This window comes from Oncorhynchus kisutch, linkage group LG5 (assembly GCF_002021735.2).
Source record: "Oncorhynchus kisutch isolate 150728-3 linkage group LG5, Okis_V2, whole genome shotgun sequence".
Classification (NCBI taxonomy): Eukaryota; Metazoa; Chordata; class Actinopteri; order Salmoniformes; family Salmonidae; genus Oncorhynchus; species Oncorhynchus kisutch.
The window spans coordinates 54,293,565-54,317,689 of NC_034178.2; the positions used below are offsets into that span (position 1 = coordinate 54,293,565).

Here is a 24,125-nt window from a genome sequence, read left to right on the forward strand (position 1 = left end):
CACTTGTTGTTGATTCTTCACAAAAAAATACAGTTTTATATCTTTATGTTTGAAGCCTGAAATGTGGCAAAAGGTTGCAAAGTTCAAGGGGGCCGAATACTTTCGCAAGGCACTGTAGATTAGAGAGATGCATGTATAGTAGACTGACCAAGAATGTACTTTTACCTCAAGCTTTTACTAATACTTATACCTTTTACTGTGTTACACTCCATTGGGAGTTACATTATTATGTTATTTTGTATATCAATGCACTTTGTTCATTCATTTTACTCTTTAACACAAGCTCAGGTCAGGGGGGAAAGGTGTGTTTCAGACGAGGAAGAGAAGCCCTGCCGGGGTAGGGCGTGGTTCTCGACTGTAAAGCTGATGTCATACATGCACGAACACACATACCCTAGTGAACTCTCGGTAGGCTGGACCGACGAATCACAGCAAAGGAGATGCACGCACCTGCTAGGTGCTTGGTGCAAGGTGATTGGTTACACCACAGAGAGACATTGGGGTAGGGCTGGTAGGTGTACATGTAAACCAAAACCTTTACAAACTCAGACTCTTCACATTAAGAGCTTGTTCAGGTAACATCACCACCACTCCGGAGTCCCTCAACAATGGACATCACCTCTACCTCTGGTGTCTGCCTTTCTGCCTTCCTTTGACATCTACTGATTAACTGATCTCCTGGATCTCGGAGGCCTCTCTGCCTTTTGAATCTGACCCAGGCATGCAAGAAATCATTCGTCCTTCAGCAAGAGGAGGAAAGAGGGAAGAGGAAGAAAAGCCTCTCTAGCAACAAGACCCGGTAACACAATAGTATCTCTTGTTATGGCTTCTGGCTCTCTGGCTGCTACAAGGAAGGATAGGGTAACTTGTAATTATAAAACCAAAGTTTTTAAACAGTACTATCTTTGTACTGAGTTTTCTTAATTACTATAACCCGGTTTTTACACAAGGGACTTTTTGAAATACTTTATAAAATCACTATCACAGAATATTATTTTAATGGCAGTATGCTGATATTTTCCTGTTTTACTTCAGTATTTATCTGTAATGTGATTTTTCAAATGGAAAATAAATCCAGATTTGAAGGGTGTTTGACTGAGATGGCAACAGATAAGAGACACCTGTCATCACTGAGGAAAGCCTCTCTCCCGAGCTTGTGCTCTAAACAGAGGAGAATGGTGGTACAAAACAGGAAAAAATCTATCCTTTGACTAGACAAACCAGTTAGGGCACATAGGTCTAAACAGAAAGAGTCTTGTCATAAGTTTCTAAATTCTACTATGTGCAGGATAAGCAAAGTATGCTGTTCTCATGGATGAATTGACTTTATGTTGTTGTTGATATGCTGTAAGGAGACAGTTTCTCTATTCAATTATTTTGTATTCTACACAGACAATTGTTAGGCTCCAGATTTAAAGGGGGGAAAAGGTGGAGAGTGAAAGGGCCTCTTCTTTTCAGTATAATAGATGTAACTGGCATGCTTGTCTTATCTAATAATAACTTCAAAAGGGTCTAGTCAGGCTTGTTCTTACTTGTTTTTAACTGGTATGATTAGAGATGAGACTAAATGAGAGTTTTCCCCCTCCTCATGCAAGTTCTGTAAGTCAATAGACATACATTAAGTTGCGTAGTTATTGGCCTAAACTAAAGTAAGAATTCACTGCTCAATCTGAATCTCTGGTTTGATAATTGTTGGTTTATAAAGAACAGTTGCAGTCTTGCCTTGTTTGTGCTATTCCATTACTTGCATAGGCCAGCAGTTACTTACTTAAATATAAGCAACAATGGATATCATGGTTGGGAATGTGGAAGATACAATAGGAAAATGCATTAAAACTGTAGCTGATGCTACTGTATACACAACTAACACCAGTCATCTACAGGTGGTGATAATGTCATTTTCCCAAGAGGTCATTGTTGCTAGGCTTTTTAGAATGTCTTCCTGCGAGAATAATATACATTTTGTGAAGTGGCAATGTGCCTAGCCTCAAATATATGTGTTGAAAGTGTATACAAGTTTAATGGCCTTCACAGGTGAGAGGTCAGGTAGTGGATTGCATGGATTGGTTTTGTGTGGTTAAGACCATGCAGCCATTTTGTCTGAATGACTAAGCAACCGGTTGAGTCCTTTGTTTAATTTCTGTTTGTTCACGCATGCAAAGCGCTCAGGTTAGGCAGTGACCATGCAGATGCTGAATTACCCGTTTGCCTTTAAAGCAAAGTAGATTTTTGCATCTATGCATACAACTGGATATGATGTAAAGTCATTACTATACTTGTGTCACTTGAAATGTATCAATATACTATAACTACAATTTAGAGTTTAATTAGATTATTCAAGAAAACAGGTCTTTATTGTTAAAAGGTCATGTAAAACCTATTGTAAAGGTTTACTCCGGAGTATTGAAAACATCATGTTTCATAAAAGGAGAATAAAATGTCACATCTTCCTTAGCCCCAAAAATGGATTAGGGACTAGACTAGGGATGAGCATCAGATTATTATCTGATAGATGCCAAATATATAGATTTCTTGTGTATCAATTGCTTCCTTATTTAACTGTTCTTTCAGCCCCCTAAAAGATAATTTCTCTCTTTTGTCTCCCTCTCTCCTTTTCTCCCTTGGAGGGCCTCTAGTGCTGTTCTGTCTACTGAAATGCTGCCTGGCTGAAGACTAGGAGGGAGCAGGGCATGTCTGTGGGTTTTGCCTTTCATGGGGTCTTGAATGACCAGAGAGAGACTGGATGTGGCTCTCTCGGGCTCCAGGGGGAAATTTGAGATATTTCCCCTCTCTTTTCTCCCTCGACAACTCCTCACTTTTTTCTTTTTACATTCTTCCTTTACTGCTCTATTCACAATGGTAAGATTACAGGTGTTGCTGTTTGATTTCCTTCTCAGTCCCCTCCCTTTTTACCCTCCTACATACTCCCCCTCCCTCTTTTGTCCCACATTTTTACCTTCGCCCACCGCCATACAACTTTCCCGCTCTCGCAACCCACTAATCCCATGACATTTGCATCAAGTAATGTTTGATTTGCTTGTTTCAGAGAAAAACCTTTTCTTTAAGTTTGTTCTGACAACAATGGAGGCTATATATTTTGAACATGAAGAAAGAATTCAAACAGGATTTTACTTGTAGACTACAATGAATGAAATCAAATCTCTACTACTGAAAGTAATGTAGATACTTTACATAAAAGGGCTAATGTAATCAGACAATATGTATTTGGTGAAATAACACAAGACCAATTTTGAAATGCTACAATGGTGCAGGAACAGTATGAATTGTGCACAGTGCATACAGTTTGTACGTAGGATGTTATGTAACGTATAATGTTTGCCGAGAAGTGTCATTGAGGGCATTCAATGTTGGTGGCAGTTTGCCAAGGTGGCAATGATAAGGTGATCTTGAGGCATATTAGTCGAGACATGGGAGTAATCATCTTCTGAAATTCCTGCCATTGTGGTGCTCTAGAATACTACATTACCTGCATAAAACAGTAGCGTTTTGTTACAGCTGCGGCCTGACTTTGCGAGGGCCCAGTGGCCTACCATACTTTGTTTTAGCTAACAGCGCAGGTGCATAACTTCAAGGAATCTTTGTAAAACCACAGCCTCTTAAATTATAGTTTATGTTCTTGGATCATAAAAAAGCCCAGTTGTGATGTGTTTGGATAATTATTAACAATGACTTAGCCTACTGATGTGGTTGCAAAATTATAGAATAAAAACATCAAAGAAATCCGCACAGCAGTGCTTTTCTGGATCCACCTGTATGGTAGCTTCCTCTATTTACACTGTCTGCATCTGTGCTGCTCTTGTAAATGAAATATTGATATTTGGATGGCCATCTCCATCTTACGAGGTAGTTTTGGATGTTATAACTCCCTCTAATACTGCCTGGTAATGATGATGATGACCCTCTGCAGGCATCATAGACAAAAACACATAACACAGAAACACAATCCCACGTAGCACTGTATATTCTTAGCCCTTGATCCTGGGTAGTAATATCTTATGAGTTGCTGATAGGTTTGAATAGTATTCTAAGGGTTGTGTAGAAGTAGATATGCTCTGAGGTTGGATATAGTTAGTTATGTGCTTTTGGTGACCTTCCCTTTCTTTGGCTTCCAAAGCACGTCTTACCTGACAGTGCTGGGCTGTACACAGGTGTTCTAACACTGTCTGGTAATGATGTCCCCTGAAAGCCCCTCAAACAACCACACCATCTCAACAACCAATATAGGTGTAATGGCACTGTTGCATACCTGAAGCAGGACGTGTTCACAGTTAAATAGTTTTTTACTGTTTGGAAATTGTTTTCAGTCAACTCTATGTTTTAGAGAGAGACCCTCTATGTCTGTTGGCATTGCCATTGCTCAGGTGTAGACTCTAAGTCACATGAACTCCAGTTCAAAGTTCAGAACATGGAAAGATGGAGACTGTAGTAGGGTAGTCTTTTTTAAAGGACTACATATGTGAATAAGATGATGATGGAACAACTGGCTGAAGGAAGCATCCAGAACAGGTGACACGAGACTTTAAAGGCTGACAGAGATAGCCCCATAGGAAAAGAGGATGAGGTATAAGTCCTAAACGTCGTCTGTGGTGAGCACCTTCCGCCTAACCCCCCGTTTGTGAAAAGTAGTTCCTCCCTGCCTCCTGCCCTTTGTTTAGATTTTCCACCCCACCCAGTAGTTAAAGAATACCAGTGAAATGACTGTTGCAGTAAGAGCCACTTCCTCTTCCCCTCCCCCAGTCAGACCTGAATCTGGGCCTTTGTTGGCTCGTGATTGGTCCAGCGGCCCTACTGTACCTGCGTGGCATATTGTGCAGCTGACACCTGAGATCTGTGTGAGAAAAATAAACACAACTACCTCTATGGCTCTCCTGCTCTCACTTTCTCTTTATTTCTCTCTCTCTCCTCTTCTCCAGTGAAATCCGGTGGCATTAGCTGAATCTGATTATTGCATTTAAACTAAAATGAGAGGTTGATTCACTATCGTTGAAGTTTTTTTTTTTTCATTACTCTCAACCAGTTATAACTCTCAACCTATTGCCCTATTCAACACCATTATGATTGTCAAGGTAAAACAAAGGTATACAAAGAAACAGAGTTCTCAAACTGTGTGTTCTGTAACAAGAGGTTGGCTGTACAAATGAGTGGAAAGTGGACACAAAAGCATTAAGTGATGGAGGTGTTTGTCAAGGCTTGTTCTTCTGAGTTCTGGTTTAACAACACACAATAATTTAATCACAGCTTTGTGTACTCATTCTGAACTCTGAAATTGTAATGTCATAATTTTTTTGCATGTCCCATTAAAGATCAAATAATTTAAAGATTGTGTAATATTGCCTTATGACAAAGAATCTGCTCCAATTATAAATGTCTTACTATAATTGTAGAAATTATTATTACCTCCAATACATTTTTTAAAACTTTTCACCACTGGTGTGTTGCTATTAACTATTCCAATTCTCCAACTTATTTCTGTCTTCTTTCTTCACAGCTTGTCTGTCAACAAGCTGCTGTAGCTACAAAGACCCTGGCTACTTTTCTCTGATGCTCCTACCTAGACCTTATAATTGTTGTCTTACCAGACAAGTTTAGATCTAGCTACTCTGTCTAATACTGTCTGGTAATGCCGTCCATTACAAGGTATCTCATCGCTCTTCTTCTGTCAGTTTCTTGGACAATCTGTACAAATCAACTGGTATCCGGTCATGTGATGTCTTTTTCCCTCAATGGCTTTTTCCATAACTGGCTTGTAAGGTTTAATTGCAGGTCAAATAAAAATAGTGTTGAATTATGTTATTGTATGCAATATCCCTAGTCAAAAACATCCAATAGGATCCCCCCCCCAAAAAAAATATCCAATTAGAATCCAAAAGAAAATTCAATACGATTTTGGAAGCTATCCTATAGGATAGGATTTTATCCCATGGGATAGTACCGAGTACCTAGGACAGAATCCTACAGGAGTCCAATAGGACTGGTTCCAAAATCTGATAGGATTTTCTTTTGGCTTCTATTATTGAGTAGGGCAACTATTTTTTTTTTTCCAGGACAGATGTAAGTACAGATTTGGAGACAGATATAGAGAAGGGTGAAGTGGTTAAGGGCACAGACAGTCGGCCAAGCCAGGGCTCCCGTCTAGGAGGAGGCATGTGTGGTCCGGATTTGGGAGCTTAGACCGCTACACCAGACTCCAGCACACTGATAAGATTTTTCTATTAGATTCTTGTATATAAAATCCTATTCAATAGAGTCCAAAAGGACTGGTTCCAAAATCTGACAGGATTTTCATATTGGCCTCTAATTAGATCCTTGTATTGGAATCCTATCGGATGAAACACTATACGCTATAGTTAACTTGGCTGCTTAACACATGGAGCACCCGTGAACAGTGGACACGTCAACTATAATAACATCATAAGCAACCAATGTTGAACTGCCTCCTTTTCCACTTGAGATGCCGACCCTATAGTGGGGAACCGCCGGCAATGTCGAGATAGGGAAAATGGGGAGGGAGCACCTTCTAAGGATAGAGGGAGGGTAGGGGTGACAGCTCTGGGGGGGAAGGAGGCAGGGGAGGAGTTACAATCTTGGTAGGGAGGGAGGGAGGGAGGGAGGGAGGGAGGGAGGGAGGGAGGGAGGGAGGGAGGGAGGGAGGGAGGGAGGGAGGGAGGGAGGGAGGGAGGGAGGGAGGGAGGGAGGGAGGGAGGGAGGGAGGGAGGGAGGGAGGGAGGGAGGGAGGGAGGGAGGGAGGGAGGGAGGGAGGGAGGGAGGGAGGGTACAATCCTGAATGGAAGGAGTTGGGCGGGTGTCATTATCTTTAGGTTTTTATTTTCCTCTCCCTATCCCAACAGGAAGAGGGTAAACAGAACATTCTCTATTTGAAAGCATAGCTGACTATTATACTGTATATTAAATTAAGAATGTTCATATCTTTGTGTTACTGTACCTAAAAATGTATTTTCATTCTACTTTTTTTTGCATATATGAAATGTAAATATGCTGTACATTCTAAGGGGAAAATCCCCCCAAATCTTGTGTTATTGTAAAATTGTATTTAGTATTGTATATAATATTGTAATGTCTTCTAATTCAAAAGACAATAAGTTGCATGAATAAGAATCAAATCAAATAACTCAAGTGAGTGTTTTGTTGAAAAATGTGTACTGTACTGGTGGTCAAACTCCAAATGAATGTGTAGCCTTGAATCACTCCCTTATTGTGGTGGTGAATAAAACCTGTTGTTTCCAATTAAATCAAATATTGTAATTAATGTTGTTGTATTGTACTGGAACAAATGACAACAAACTTTAATATAATGGGTCAATTAAGAAAAGTTCTGATTTAAGACGTATCAAAATCCTATAGGATCCAATAGGATTCCAGTAGGATTCTGATAGAGCTGACACAACATCCTATAGTGTTGTGAAAATCTTATAGAATTTTATTGGAAAAATCACTACTTTTGTAAGATTTTTTGACTAGGGATGCCTTGAATAGTTATTTGTCTTACAGTGTTTTGTTGATTATGTTAAAGGTCTTCAAGCTGTATTTGTGTGTGTTTTTCATTATCATATGAATCATTATAAACTGCATACAGTGTAGTTTTGCACAACTATTCAAATTCAAAATCACTATATTAACATGCAAACATATTTCTTACAGTGAAATCAATAAATTCAATCACTACTCACTTTAAAGGTCAATTGCAGCTGTTTTTAAACATCTCTATATCAAATCATTTCTGGCTAACAATTAAGTACTGTGATGTGATTGTTTTCAATTCAAATTGTAAAAAATAAACAAACATTGCTCCTTAGCAAAGAGCAATTACTCAAGCAAGAATTTTGCTTGGACTATCTGGGAGTGGTGAGGGGAAACTGAGAACTAGCTGTTATTGGCACAGAGATTTGGAACTCTCTTTCTTATTGATTTATTTAACAAATTTAAACCCTGGTGATGTCACCGGGAGGCCAAAACTCCCTCCCCACCAAAACAGGCAAAAATTGCAGGTGGTCTTTTCTAATAGCTCTTACACTAAAAGGGCATTATCATAATTTTCACAATTTCACAGTATTATTCCAACCTGTGGAAATATACACTTGGTGGACAGTTTATTAGGTACACTCATCTAGTACTGGGTCGGACCCCGCTGGTCAGCAACAATGTTCAGATACGCTTTGGCATTCAAACGTGTCTCAATTGGTATCAAGGGACCTAACATGTGCCAGGAAAACATTCCCCACACCATTACATCACCGCCACCAGCCTGTACCGTTGACACCAGGCAGGATGGAGCCATGGACTCATGCTACTTATGCCAAATCCTGCCACTGCCACCAGCATGACGCAACAGAAACCAGGATTTGTCAGACCATGCAATGTTATTCCACTCGTCAATTGTCCAGTGTTGGTGATCGCATGCCCACTGGAATCGCTTGTTCTTGTTTTTAGCTGACAGGAGTGCAATAGCCCATCCATGACAAGGACCGACGAGTTGTGCATTCTGAGATGCTGCTCTGTAGATCACTGTTGTTCTGCGCCGTTTTTTGCCTGTTTGTGGCCTTGCATGATTCTTGCCATTTTCTTCTCGACCTCTCTCATCAACGAGCTGTTTTCGCTGACAGGAATGGCGCTGACTGGATGTTTTTTGTTTGCCGCATCATTCTCGGTAAACCCTAGACACTGTCGTGAGTGAAAAGCCCAGGAGGCCGGCCATGCCTGGCATGCCATTTAGCCCATTCTAATGTTCAATCGAACAGTAACTAAATGCCTTGATGCCTGTATGCCTGCTTTATATAGCAAGCCACGGCCACGTGACTCACTCTCTGTAGGACCTAAATATGTTTGTGAATGGGGTGGAGTACCAAATAAATTGGCCAATGAGTGTATATAAAAAACAGGAAATCAGTTTGTGTATCTAGTTGAATTCTACTTTTTGTGTAGTAGGTGGCGGTAAAGTTCCATTCTGAACTCAGGCCCCCCAAAAAAGGTCCAGGAAGATAGAAATCAAATAATATCAAATCACATTTTATTGGTCACATACACATGGTTAGCAGATGTTATTGTGAGTGTAGTGAAATGCTTGTGCTTCTAGTTATGACAGTGCAGTAATATCTAACAGTAATATAACAATTCCACAACAACTATCTAATCCACACAAATCTAAATAAAGGGATGGAATAATAATATATACATATAAATATATGGATGAGCGATGACCGAGCGGCATAGGCAAGATGCAATAGATGGTATAAAAAACAGTATATACAGTGAGGAAAAAAAGTATTTGATCCCCTGCTGATTTTGTACGTTTGTACACTGACAAAGAAATGATCAGTCTATAATTTGAATGGTAGGTTTATTTGAACAGTGAGAGACAGAATAACAACAACAAAAAAAAAACGCGTGTTAAAAATGTTATAAATTGATTTGCATTTTAATGAGTGAAATAAGTATTTGACCCCTCTGCAAAACATGACTTAGTACTTGGTGGCAAAACCCTTGTTGGCAATCACAGAGGTCAGACGTTTCTTGTAGTTGGCCACGAGGTTTGCACACATCTCAGGAGGCATTTTGTCCCACTCCTCTTTGCAGATCTTCTCCAAGTGATTAAGGTTTCGAGGCTGACGTTTGGCAACTCGAACCTTCAGCTCCCTCCACAGATTTTCTATGGGATTAAGGTCTGGAGACTGGCTAGGCCTCTCCAGGACCTTAATGTGATTCTTCTTGAGCCACTCCTTTGTTGCCTTGGCCATGTGTTTTGGGTCATTGTCATGCTGGAATACCCATCCACGACCCATTTTCAATGCCCTGGCTGAGGGAAGGAGGTTCTTACCCAAGATTTGATGGTACATGGCCCGTCCATTGTCCCTTTGATGCGGTGAAGTTGTCCTGTCCCCTTAGCAGAAAAACACCCCCAAAGCATAAGGTTTCCACCTCCATGTTTGACGGTGAGGATGGTGTTCTTGGGGTCATAGGCAGCATTCCTCCTCCTCCAAACACGGTGAGTTGAGTTGATGCCAAAGAGCTCCATTTTGGTCTCATCTGACCACAACACTTTCACCCAGTTGTCCTCTGAATCATTCAGATTTTCATTGGCAAACTTCAGACGGGCATGTACAGTGGGGGGAACAAGTATTTGATACACTGCCGATTTTGCAGGTTTCCCTACTTACAAAGCATGTAGAGGTCTGCAATTTGTATCATAGGTACACTTCAACTGTGAGAGACAGAGTCTTAAAACAAAAATCCAGAAAATAACATTGTATTATTTTTAAGTAAGCATTTTATTGCATGACATAAGTATTTGATCACCTATCAACCAGTAAGAATTCCGGCTCTCACAGACCTTCTTTAAGAAGCCCTCCTGTTCTTCACTCATTACCTGTATTAACTGCAGATCTTGTGAGATCTTGCATGGAGCCCCAGGCCGAGGGAGATTGACAGTTCTTTTGTGTTTCTACCATTTGCGAATAATCGCACCAACTGTTGTCACCGTCTCAGCAAGCTGCTTGGCGATGGTCTTGTAGCCCATTCCAGCCTTGTGTAGGTCTACAATCTTGTCCCTGACATCCTTGGAGAGCTCTTTGGTCTTGGCCATGGTCGAGAGTTTGGAATCTGATTGATTGATTGCTTCTGTGGACAGGTGTCTTTTATATAGGTAACAAACTGAGATTAGGAGCACTCCCTTTAAGAGTGTGCTCCTAATCTCAGGTCGTTACCTGTATAAAAGACACCTGGGAGCCAGAAATCTTTCTGATTGAGAAGGGGTCAAATACTTATTTCCCTCATTAAAATACAAATCAATTTATAACATTTCTGGATTTTGTTGTTGTTATTCTGTCTCTCACTGTTCAAATAAACCTACCATTAAAATTATAGACGGATCATTTCTTTGTCAGTGGGCAAACGTACAAAATCAGCAAATACTTTTTTCCCTCACTGTACATATGAGATGAGTAATGCAAGATATGTAAACATTATTAAAGTGACTAGTGATACATTTATTAAAGTGGGTAGTGATTTCAAGTCTGTATATAGGCAGCAGCCTCTCTGTGCTAGTGATGGCTGTTAAACAGTCTGATGACCTTGAGATAGAAGCTGTTTTTCACTCTCTGGGTCTCAGCTTTGATGCACCTGTTCTGACCTCGCGTTCTGGATGGTAGCGGGGTGAACAGGAAGTGGCTCGGGTGGTTGTTGTCCTTGATTTTTTTGGCCTTCCTGTGACATCGGGTGCTGTAGGTGTCCTGGAGGGCAGGTAGTTTGCCCCCGGGTGATGCGTTGTGCAGACCGCACCACCCTCTGGCGGTAATGGGCGGTGCGTTTTCCGTACCAGGCTGTGATAAAGCCTGTAAAAGTTTGTCAGGGTTTTAGGTGACAAGCCAAATTTCTTCAGCCTCCTGAGGTTGAAGAGGCACTGTTGCGCATTTTTCACCACACTGTCTGTGTGTGCAGACCATTTCAGTTTGTCCGTGATGTGTACACCCAGGAACTTAAAACTTTACACCTTCTCCACTGCTGTCCACCGATGTGGATAGGGGGGTGCTCCCTCTGCTGTTTCCTGAAGTTCACGATCATCTCCTTTTTATTTGACGTTGAGTGATAGGTTGTTTTCCTGACACCACACTCCGGGTGCCCTCACCTCCTCCCTGTAGGCTGTCTCATCGTTGTTGGTAATCAAGCCCACTACTGTTGTGTCGTCTGCTAACTTGATGTTTGAGTTCGAGACGTGCATTGCCACGCAGTCATGGGTGAACAGGGAGAACAGGAGAACGCAGAGCACGCACCCTTGTGGGGCCCCAGTGTTGAGGATCAGTGAGGTGGAGATCTTGTTTCCTACCTTCACCACCTGGTTTGGCAGCCCGTCAGGAAGTCCAGGATCCAATTGCACAGGGCGGGGTCGAGACCCAGGGGCTCAAGCTTAATGATGAGCTTGGAGGATACTATGGTGTTAAATGCTGAGCTGTAGTCAATGAACAGCATTCTTACATAGGTATTCCTCTTGTCCAGATGGGATAGGAAAGTGTGCAGTGTAATGGCGATTGCATCGTCTGTGGACCTATTGGGGCGGTATGCAAATTGAAGTTGGTCTAGGGTGGCAGGTAAGGTGGAGGGGATATCATAGTGATTGCGGCGGAGCGGTTCCTGGGGCCGAAAGATTACATGCAATATTACATGCAATATTACATTAGAACTGCTTTGCTTAATCTTGGCCAGGTCTCAGTTGTAATGAGAACTTGTTCTCAACTGGCCTACCTGGATAAATAAAGTGAAATAAAAATACAATAAAAAAATAGAAGGGGCCTCCCAGGTGGCGCAGTGGTCTAGGGAACTGCATTGCAGTACTAGCTGTGCCACCAGAGACTTACAATTGGCCTAGCGTCGTCTGGGTTAGGGAGAGTTTGGCCGGTAGGGATATCCTTGTCTGGCCCGCCCAGCAACTCCTGTGGAGAATTTAAAGAAGGAAGAAGTTTTTTGGCAATGTACTATTTTTTATTAGGGTGTATTAAGTATTAAGTTAGTTTCAATATTAGGTATTAATTTATTTATTTATTTCTATATATTTTATTTTGGTTTCAAACCATCCAGTTGGTGGCGGCAATACACCTTTTTGAATGTAGTCCGCCATAAAACCCACAGAAGAAGAAGACGAATACGAAGATGAAGAAGAAGAAAGCGAAAACGGAAAAAACGAAAACGACAAAGAAGAAGAAGAAAACAAAGAAGAAGAAGAAAACAAAGAAGAAGAAGAAAACAAAGAAGAAGAAGAAAACGAAGAAGAAGAAAAACATTTTTGCACGTTTGCAATTTCCTGCACATGCAGAGGTTACTTCTGGTTTCTACCACAGTAGCCGCAATACAGTTTTCATTGATACATCGCACAATATTTGGCTACTTTGCAGATTCAGTACATTTATTTATACATTTGTTTAGTCATCATGTCGGGAATACCACCAGATACCTGGCAGCCACCCACAGTGAGCCTGGAGACAACGTAAGCACCGGTAGCTAACTAGCTAACGTTAGCTATTGTTTTGAATGAATGAGCAGCTAGCTAGGAGTTATTCAAATGCTTGCCATTCAATTATGTTTAACCAATACCAAATGCTATGTATTGCTGTCCATTGGTTAATTTAATATCCCATGGAAAAGGAATGCTCTTAGCTTAATTTCGTGTCCTCGCTTATGTTCCAGAATGGGTACAATTGTAGTGGAACTGTACTGGAGACATGCTCCCAAAATGTGCAAAAACTTTGCTGAGTTGGCCAGGAGAGGTTACTACAACAAGTTTCATCGAATTATCAAGGACTTCATGTTGCAGGGAGGAGACCCCACAGGAACAGATAAACACAAATACAGATGGTTGGGAAATTCTTTAGAATGTTTTGTTAAATATTGTTCCACTACCAGGGGGGTGTTCAGCAGGACACAACGTTTTGAAATGTTCAGATATATATGTTATGTTGCTTATAGGCCGTGGTGGTGCATCCATATTTGGCAACCAGTTTGAAGATGAACTAAACCCTGACTTGAAATTCACAGGTAACAATACAATTTATAAACAGGAGAAAACATGTCATAGTAACAAAACGTTGTATTTTTTATGTTGCTCTCTACTGCTTTCTTATGGCGCCCTCTCCCTCCCTAGGTGCAGGGATCTTAGCAATGGCCAATGCAGGACCAGACACCAACGGAAGCCAGTTCTTCCTTACCCTAGGGCCTACTCAATGGTTGGATGGGAAGCACAGTATCTTTGGGAGGGTGTGCCAAGTTATATCAGTTGTCAACCGCGTCGGCATGGTTGAGACGAACTCACAAGACCGACCTGCCGATGACATAAAAATCCTCAGAACAACTGTACCCAGCTGAGACTCATTCATACAACCAGCAACTACTTTCTTGTACAGTCATTTTGTCATGATTTATGCCTTTGATTAATTTTGTTATTCTCAAATCAATAATGTAGCCTAACCATTGTGGTCATTATCACTAAAATGATTGAGTGACATGGTAGAAATGACACACTTGAGAATATGCCTGATGTTTATCTAATGATTGCAGATACATTTCAACCTGAAACTTGAACAGACTACCACTGGAGGGAGACAAACAACAGAACATACAGTAATGTTGGTCTTTTTCATAAGACATGATATAAAAAAAAAGCCTACTCTGTTGTGGACACATTATGTTTTGGTTATAATGTTTGGTAATCTCCCTATAGTTTGAGGGTTAATCAAGTTCACCTAACACCTACCCTTAGCAGGTGCCAGGAAGTCATAAACCCTGCCAATTCCTCACCTTAGAACGTGATTTTAAACCTAACCTTAACCATACTGCTAACCTTATACCTAACCTTAAATTAAGACCAAAAAACGAATTAAATGTTTCATTAATTTTTACGATATTGTGCTGTGTGTAGATGTTATTTATCTCTCTACTATTGCTCCAATTGAAATGCTGTAGCCAGTTAGCTTGGCTGCTAGCGGGGTCACCGTAAGTAGTGATACCTACTGAAAACAACTTTTTGGTCATGGCACAGAACTCTCATTTAACTGTTGTCTTCCATTAGAACTTTTTATTCTTCGTTTACAGGTTGGCTTGTTAAATTGTTGCTTGGTGAGTAGTTCCTCTTGTACTGTTGAGGTCTCTTTGCTTGACGTAGGCTTCCAAGCCTCCTAGCTGTGGTTGGTTGCTTTCTTTTCAAACCTGGCAGCCATTTGACCAGTTAGGCCATGGTAAGACTCCCAGATGTGTTCTGGTAGTGCACACACAAACTTGATGGCAGCTCCACTGAGACAAAAATGCAGCCTGTCTACTTTGTCTGCCTCAGTCGACCACACCTTGACCAGCCTCTCAAATGGAAGGATAAAGGAGTTCAAGCCTGCCACATCGTATGTGGCAAGCTTTGCCTCAGGTGCTGTCTCAATGGTGAGCTTCTGGCAGCAGGACTGTAAGGGGCTGTGCTTGATCCATTAGGGTGGTGAGTAGCTGTGAGGCCATCAATCTGAACATATCCATTGGAGTGGAGACTAGCTGAGAGTCCATCGGTCTGCGCATTGTTCACATGATTTGTGATGGAACGGGGGTTGGAGTATTAAGCCATTGCTTTTGGCAGAGAGTAGCCATTTCCAGTGACAATGAATGATGGGCAATGTTGCTGATGCGTGACTTTGTGGCTGATTATGTTTGTACATGGACGTGGACCAGCCAGACTAGACATCAGCCTGGTAACCCTGGTGTCCTGTATAGCCTGGGTCCAGAGAGCTCACCGGTTGGGCATATGGGTCCTAAGTAGAGGTCGACCAATTAATCGGAATGGCCGATTTAATTAGGGCCGATTTCAAGTTGTCATAACAATCTGAAAATAGTATTTTTGGACACTGATTTGACAGTTTTTTTTTTTTTTTTTTGCGCCTTTTATTTAATCTTTATTTAACCAGGCAAGTCAGTTAAGAACACATTCTTATTTTCAATGACGGCCTAGGAACAGTGGGTTAACTGCCTCCGTTCAGGGGCAGAACGACATATTTTTACCTTGTCAGCTCGGGGGATTCAATCTTGCAACCTTACAGTTAACTAGTCCAACGCTCTAACCACCTGATTACATTGCACTCCACGAGGAGCCTGCCTGTTATGCGAATGCAGTAGAAGCCAAAGTAAGTTGCTAACTAGCATTAAACTTATCTTATAAAAAACAATCAATCATTCATAATCACTAGTTAACTACACATGGTTGATGATATTACTAGTTTATCTAGCTTGTCCTGCGTTGCATATAATCGATGCGGTGCGTATCGTTGCTCCAATGTGTACCTAACCATAAACATCAATGCCTTTCTTAAAATCAGAAAGGCATTAAAATCAGGTTAAACCTGCATATTTAGCTAAAAGAAATCCAGGTTAGCAGGCAATATTAACCAGGTGAAATTGTGTCACTTTTCTTGCATTCATTGCATGTAGAGTCAGTGTATATGCAACAGTTTGGGCCGCCTAATTTGCCAGAATTTTACGTAATTATGACATAACATTGAAGGTTGTGCAATGTAACAGGAATATTTAGACTTATGGATGCCACCCGTTAGATAAAATACGGAACGGTTCCGTATTTCACTGAAAGAATAAACGTCTTGTTTTCGAGATGATAGTTTCCGGATTCGACCATATTAATGACCTAAGGCTCGTATTTCTGTGTGTTATTATGTTATAACTAAGTCTATGATTTGATAGAGCAGTCTGACTGAGCGATGGTAGGCACCAGTAGGCTCGTAAGCATTCATTCAAACAGCACTTTTGTGCGTTTTGTCAGCAGCTCTGCTGTTTATGACTTCAAGCCTATCAACTCCCGAGATTAGGCTGATGTAAATTATGTGAAATGGCTAGCTAGTTAGCGGGGTGTGCGCTAATAGCGTTTCAAACGTCACTCGCTCTGAGACTTGGAATAGTTATTCCCCTTGCTCTGCATGGGTAACGTTGCTTCGAGGGTGGCTGTTGTCGTTGTGTTCCCGATTCGAGCCCAGGTAGGAGCGAAGAGAGGGACGGAAGCTATACTGTTACACTGGCAATACTAACGTGCCTATAAGAACATCCAATAGTCAAAGGTTAATGAGCAATCCAAATAGTCTGGGTTGCCATTTCATTAGGTGTTCAGGAGTCTTATGGCTTAGGGGGTAGAAGCTATTTAAAAGCCTCTTGGACCTAGACTTGCTGCTCCGGTACCGCTTGCCGTGCAGTAGCAGAGAGAACAGTCTATGACTAGGGTGGCTGTAGACTTTGACAATTTGTAGGGCCTTCCTCTGACACCGCCTGGTATAGAGGTCCTGGATGGCGGGAAGCTTGGCCCTAGTGATATACTGGGCCATTCGCTTTCAAGTCGCTGTAGTTGCTTGCTTCTCACCAACTGCACCATGCAGCCATCACCTTAATTGTGGGAGGCACTATTTGTCAACCTATCATTTGCGTGGTTTTGTTTGACCCACGCAAATGTGGCCGAATACGTGACTGAAACAGGAACCAACTTTTCTGCAATTCTAAAGCTACAGGGGATACAAATTAAAAGTCATATTTGAAACCTCTCGCTAACCAATGAATTGTACACGTTATGTTTCCAGTGTGTGATATGGGGGCACAAAAAGGCTTATTTTGACATTTTATACAGAAAAACTTGTATTAACAATAGCAGCAAAGTTGACACTGACATGTTGATCTTGCTGTGGGAAAACTACTACAGTGTCTGACTTTCGGCTGTTGCAGATGCACCTCCCCAAACATTTACTCGCAGACTTTTGTCGTGCTATCCAGAATCCTTGGGATGTCCCTACCCTAACCCTTGCCTAACCTTAACCCCTTACCTTAATCATTTTACATTTAAACTTCAACTCCTTTGATTGGGAAGCATTACCTTACCCATTTAAAATGTCAACTTTAATGGGGTAGGAAAGTCCCAAGGATACCAGGTAGCACGAACACGCAGAGAACCCTCCTGGTGCAACCTTGCTATTGGGGATCCCTAGGGTGTCCTTACTCCACTGAAGTAAAAATGGTTAAGGTAATGCTTCCCATCTGAAAGAGTTTGCATATATAACTATTTTTGGTCTTTGGCAAGGGTTTGTTCGGCTGTTTGTGTGCACTTTTTGTTTCTTCTTGAGGCAAGATGAAGTTCAGTAGCCAAGGTCTATGCCCCTTTCCCGGTGATTGGTCAGTAGGGATTCTTCAATTAAGTGTTTGTTGTAAGGGGCCAGGATTCTGGGATAAAAGCATGGTTTCGACTGCTCCTACAGTTTTGCTTCGGTAATGCAGTTTAACTGATGCCTGGCACATGAAGACAATTTCCAGATTTGAAAATTCCCAAAAATAAATTTGTCATCACCTTTGTGAACATCCATTGAATTATTCAAATAATTGTTGCTGAGGCTTTTTTTCTTTTCATCACTCACAGCCGACGATATTGGGCTTGTTTGAATGGTAAGGCTGAAGCAACCGACTGCAGACGAATGTCGAGGAGTGGAGTCGGGGAGGTGCATCTCCACAGCCAAAAGTTGGACACCGATGTGGTTTTCCAACAGAAAGGCTCAGTGCAACATAACAGAGTTGCCATTGTTTATAAACCTTTTTTTGTGTTTACTTTTACCCCTTCTCCCCAATGTTGTGGTATCCAATTGGTAGTTAGTCTTGTCTCGTCACTGCAACTCCAGAACGGACTCGGGAGAGGCGAAGGTTGAGAGCCGTGTGTCCTCCGAAAACACAACCCAGGCAAGCCACATTGCTTCTTGACACAATGCCCGTTTAACCCGGAAGCCAGCCACACCAATGTTTCGGAGGAAACACTGTACACCTGGCGACCTTGTCAGCCTGGCCCGCCACAGGAGTCGTAGAGCTCGATGGGACAAGAACATCCCTGCTGGCAAAACCCTCCCATAACCCGGACGACGCTGGGCCAGTTGTGCACAACCCCATGGGTCTCCCGTCAGTCTGAACTCGAACCAGGATCTCTAGTGGCACTGCGCTACTCGGGAGGCCAAAACCATTTTATTTTTAAGATTGAAATAAACATGTCTCCAACCCACATATCAAACACTCACAAACTGTAAATATACTGTATGTTTATACATTGTACTATCAATTGGGGAGAGCGAGCCTCAAATATCACATTAATTTGTGCATATCCACTGTATACATCTGAATCACGGCAAAGTTGCTTCCTGTTTCAGTCATGTCTTTGGTCCCATTTCCGTGTCAAACAAAAACACAAATGATTGGTTGACAAATGGTGCCTCTCAAAATGCAGGCGAAGGTCATGACCTTTGACCACATGGTTGTTGTAAAGTTCATGCAGTCAAGATGTAGGTGCGTGTCGGACGATATTTATACCCAGAATCCAACACATTTCGCAAGGTGGTGACCGACGATGGTATCCGACTTTACAAAAGTGATCCTCTCGAACGCTCCCATTATCATTTCATATTCATCTAATGGGTGCGTTTGAGTGGTAATTCGAAAGTAGCTGATTGTAGACCGAAGTCGGGAGGTACATATGCACCAACAGCAAGTCAGACGACTTCTGTTGTTTCTAGGATATGCAACAATGGCAGACATGGCATTCGCCTTGGTTATTGCAGATGAAGTGGATGATATCAAAATTCCACTTCTACACAAAGCTGAACATGATCAACATGATCCAAGGAATTAATATACTGATAAGGAAATTAGATTCCAGGCCAAACTCTCTCCAACAGTCACAGGCTTGTTTTGTATTTTTTGATGGTTTTGACAAAATATAACCAGGTAGTGAGTGTGTAGGCTCCTAGAATGAGAACATATAGGTGTTTTTGCAGCATATGGCCTATGCCTGTTTGCCATTAATTCATGCCCTCATTATTATTTGTGATTGCAACATGGATTTGTAACAAATGTGATTAAATGGAGTCCACAAATATTCTTACTGTATAGTAATTGATTGCATGTCCGCATCACTCCACATTACTACAGCCTGCAGTGTAATTCTTGAAACTTTGTTACATTTGTCAGTAAGCATGTAAATAACAGAATTTGATTCGATCACAAGAAGGACAAAACACTCACTGTACAGAAAAGGATTGGACTATACATGTACATCAGTTCACATAAGTTACTGGGTAAACAGTATGCCAAGCAGTCAAATGCACTTGGTATTGACCCCCCGACTGGTGTTGTGGGTACTTGTTCATTAAGGGATGGTTTCCTGGACACAGATTAAGCCTCTAAAAGTGCCAGTGTAGAAATCCCCTACAATATGTATTAAATTGTATTCACACTTAAGACAATCAACAAATTTGAATTTGTTTGGTGATAATATTACAGACAAGACAAATTGTAGGCTATATGGGACATAACATTACATATAACATCTAGATCAGCGGTAGGCAACCCTGTTCTAGGAGTGCCTCAGGTACCGCAGGATTTTGTTTCACCTCGGCACCACACCTGACCAACTGAGCTAATTGATCAGTTCAGTGATCGCCTAAATTCAACACACCTGGTCTTCCAGGCCAGTTAAATAAAAAACATGAAATACCTGCGGTACTCCGGGACCAGGGTTGCCTACACCTGATCTAGATAAATACATTAGCTATATTATTGCACATAGGATATTTCATTTATTTATGTTAGAAATCTGGATCACATATGTAATTACATTGTAAGGATTTAAGGATAAAAATGCATTAAGCTCTAAATCACGTGTCAAACTCATTCCACAGAGGGCCGAGTATCTGCGGGTTTTCACTCTACCCTTGATGAATTAAGGTCACTAATTAGTAAGGAACTCCCCTCACCTGATTGTCTAGGTCTTAATTGAAAGGAAAAACCTGCAGTCATTCCACCCTCTGTGGAATGAGTTTGACTCCTCTGCTCTAAATAGTCAACCACCCAATACAGTAAACATGCATCAATAATAACCAGTGATAGGTAGCGACATCAACCATTTAGTGCCTTTTGCCTAGATAAATAATGGTACAAAAATAAATAAAACATTTGCTTCCCAAAAAACGAAAGAAGGTTCTCTTGCACAATGCTTTGGATCTGACTTCAAGTTGCAGTTGGTAAGGAGCAACTGCAGAAATTTACAGTCGACTGAGGTCGAAAGTTCATGACCTTCATCACATGGTTGTTGTAAATGGCATGCAAGTCGACAACTTTTATACCCATAATACAACACACTTTTAAAAGGCGACCCGAAAGATGGCTGCCAGTGTGGCCATGAGGTGGGGGTAAGATGGAAAGAAAAGAGATAAGTGGAACAAGTAAATATGGAATGGGGGAATGCACAAGCCTTCTGGAAGATCTGATGAAGGAGAAGATGAGGGACAGGAAAAAAAGGAGAAAAGTGGAACATGTTTTGAGTGAATATGGAATGGTGGATTACACAGAATTTGTGGAAGAACTACAGAAGATAACTGAACGTGGTGACAGTGAGGATGAATTAACTGCAGTGGCAGGTGCGGTGAAGACTGCCGAGTTTGAGCCTCGTCCCGATGGTGATGAAGAGGATTTTGGCCCAGTTGGAGTGGCGTTTTTGGAGAGAATGGATCCTTTCCTTTTGGCTGATCCATATATGGTGTCAGGTTGGGTAGAGAAGAGGTTTGAAGTGCAATTGTGTAGGTTTTATGTGATTCTGCCACATCTCACGACTGGGGGCAAGAACTATGACTTGCTTTCTTCTCTGGAGCTGGGCACCTTTTGAAAGGAGTGATAACTGGAGTGGCGTTAAGTGTTGAGGATCAACTGAAGTTGAAGATTCCAGGTGTCTGTGACGCCTGCCGTTTGGAACGACGCAGACCCGTTGGAGAGTGTGGTGAAACAGAGACGACTCTGTCTGTACTACTGAGTTTTGACATGAGACAAAGGAATATGTTGTATCGGTGGGATAAGTTGTGTGTGTGTCTGTAAACTGTAAACGCATGGTGCTGGAGATCAGAGGTGTTCGGTGAGAGGCAGGTTGAGGTTGCCAGGATCAGAATAGTGCAGAAGGTGTCGTATGCTGAGGCAGTGAAGAGAGCAGTAGAGGAAGATGGGCCCAGGGTGAGGGATCCTAAGACATCCTTTGGTAAGGTTGTTTTTTTTGGAGTTCATGACCATGGTTGTCAATTGTAACGCAGGAATGGAACGTACAGTAAATCAAAGAGAATAGATTTTGTGGTGGCAGCTGCAGAGAAGTACTTGGGTGTGCGAGATTTTACTGCAGAATAGTTATAAGATGTTTTGAAAGATAGTGTCCCATCCTCAAAGGCTGCTGGCCTGGAGTATGGTCAGATAGGGCCAAAGTAGTGGAATAGTGGTGAGGTTTTAATCCTTAAGTCTATTGATGAACTTGTGGGTCAATCTAAGGAACATAATAAAAAAATCCATCAGGTTAAACTAGAGATGGGCTGCGTCTCCATCCACCGCCTCCGCCTATGTCGGCCTTCCGCATCTGCGGCGGAAGGTGGCCGAGCTACAGCGGTTTTTCAGACCATGAGACATCCTGAAAACCGGTCTTCTCATGAAAACGTCTGTAGCGTCCGAACGATTTGGCCTATAAACTAATTTCACGACTCTCACGAAGACAATGGTGTTCTCTGGGACTCATCTGAAGGTAACCCATACAAATGAATGGAAGTAGGGAGGTACTTTTGTGCCAACAAAAATAAGGGGTTATATGTGTCCAAATAAACAAACATTTCCTGAGCTATTTCCTTACATCTCCTAGATATAGGTCAGACACTTCAAAACACACATTCCTCGCTTCTCCAGACCTTCGCCTCAGTCCCAGTCTGTTTGTGCCATCATGCCAGCTCCTTGTCACTGAGTGACAAGGAGCTGGCATGATGGTACAAACAGACTGGGATTGAGGCGAAGGTCTGGAGAAGCGAGGAATGTGTGTGAGAGTGTTTGTCTTTGCATGTTGTGGCTAGAACAGAACAGTGGAAGATATCTCTTCTCTTCTGTGCCATACCATCTTGCCCCTCAGGGAAAATATTTCAGGTAAGGTAAATAATGTCTACTCCCCAACAGTCACAGCACTGATTTATTTGACTAAACTAACCTCTATTATGTTAGAGAAGACGTGAGAGAAGATTAAAAGGCATGTATCTTACGTCATAGTCAGGATGGAAAGAATTAAGATATGACCATCTTAACATTTTTCTCAAAGGGGTCGGATCAAATAGGATTACACATTTAATTTTCCATGGTGTGTGTGTGTGTGTGTGTGTGTGTGTGTCAAGGTTATTATAGTAAACTGAAACTAAAATAAAGACTTCAATTAGAAAAACTATTTAGTCAACTGAAATAAAAATTGAAAACATTTGAAAAACTAAAACTGTACTGAAACTATTATTTTACTGCAAAACGAACTAAAATAAAATAAAAACAATCATACTATTTCTTATTTTTTATTTTTAACTTCTAATGGTTTCAAGCTTTTTTTTTCTATTGGGGTTTTCAAGCTTCTGAGTGGGTAAATGCTGCCAGTTGATGCCGGTGTTTCTAATGGGTAAATGCATCAGGGAAGCATTCCAAGGGCAATCACCAAGCGTGACAGGGCCAAGCTAGAGCAGCTTGTGAAGTCACAGGAGCCATTTGCGATCCACACCGACCTACTTTAAACTGATAGCCAGTCGCTGTCTGATATGGTGCCGTGCTTTCTCAACCTTTAGGCATACTTGCAGTCAATTACTGTTGCCAAATAGTTGGCACAGGTCCTACACAAGTCACTGCATGAGTGCTTTGCATGCATACTGAATTCTCTGGAAGCCAACATTGATCCAATCCCTCCAGCAACTTGCCAGAAGGCACTTCGCTCAACAGAGATGGAGCCACTGATGAGGGAAGCATCTTTTGAAGAGTCTTTTGTACTTCAACAAATTAGAGAGTACAGTCTTGCAGCAGCAGGACCCCAGGAAGATACTAGCACAATGAATCCAGCAAGCATCTCAAACATAGTGCTTCAGAAATATAGCTTCCTCGCATAGAAAATTGTGTCCGAGGTCACTGTCCAGCCAGAGGGTCAACCTGGCAGGGCGTTAAGTGTTCTATGTGAGCTGCAGAAATACGTTCAAGAGGTAAAATGGGGCATGTTTACAGAGTCACCTCTTCAGTTTTGGCAGGCAAGGAGCTGGCAAGCTGGTTGGCTGTAAACTAAGATATTTGTTGAATTGCTTATGTTTTTTTCATTAAGGGATGGTTTCCTGGACACAGATTAAGCCTCTAAAAGTGCCAGTGTAGAAATCCCCTACAATATGGGGGTATTACCTTATCATAAGTAGACATAATTGCAAATTATTAAATCTTTCAAATAGAAAAAAATAACAATTTAGTAACGAATCGAACTTTAAATGAGTTGACTCTTCATATGGGATGATTTCACAGAACAACAAAAGACAAGGAATATTGAATGATCCCCAATGATCCATCGCATCTCCCAAAAGCTTTTTCAACATATCTGTAAAATGATAGTCTGGAAACTAAAGCTTTGGTTGTCTTCCTCTCAGGCTTCCATGTCTTCTCCCTGGACCTCCTCAATGTCCGCCTCTTGAACATCAGACTCTGAGGCCTCAACTTCACTGTCACTTTCCAACCTTGTTGAGGAT

The 24,125-nt window shown here is 41.6% G+C and overlaps 1 protein-coding gene and 1 long non-coding RNA gene across 4 annotated transcripts; both read left to right on the forward strand.

Moving 5' to 3' along the window:
- Positions 1-519: 519 nt before the first annotated feature.
- On the forward strand, positions 520-5,878 carry LOC116374222 (uncharacterized). The gene is made up of 2 exons (XR_004210074.1): positions 520-799; positions 2,628-5,878. It is a non-coding gene; the product is annotated as an uncharacterized LOC116374222 (long non-coding RNA).
- Positions 5,879-12,585: 6,707 nt separating this feature from the next.
- Positions 12,586-14,428, forward strand: LOC109890253 (peptidyl-prolyl cis-trans isomerase-like 1). 3 transcript variants are annotated; one of them, XR_004210075.1, is made up of 4 exons: positions 12,586-13,012; positions 13,213-13,380; positions 13,492-13,560; positions 13,667-14,428. XR_004210075.1 is itself a non-coding variant. In XM_020482240.2 (4 exons), exons 1-4 carry the CDS (start codon positions 12,957-12,959, stop codon positions 13,885-13,887), a joined length of 495 nt encoding a protein of 164 aa, XP_020337829.1. In that variant the 3' UTR covers positions 13,888-14,428. The 3 variants fall into 3 exon arrangements, 1 of the variants encoding a protein (XP_020337829.1); XM_020482240.2 differs by having other exon boundaries at positions 12,957-13,012; positions 13,213-13,359; positions 13,490-13,560; XR_004210076.1 differs by lacking the exon at positions 13,213-13,380 and having other exon boundaries at positions 12,594-13,012.
- Positions 14,429-24,125: the final 9,697 nt, after the last annotated feature.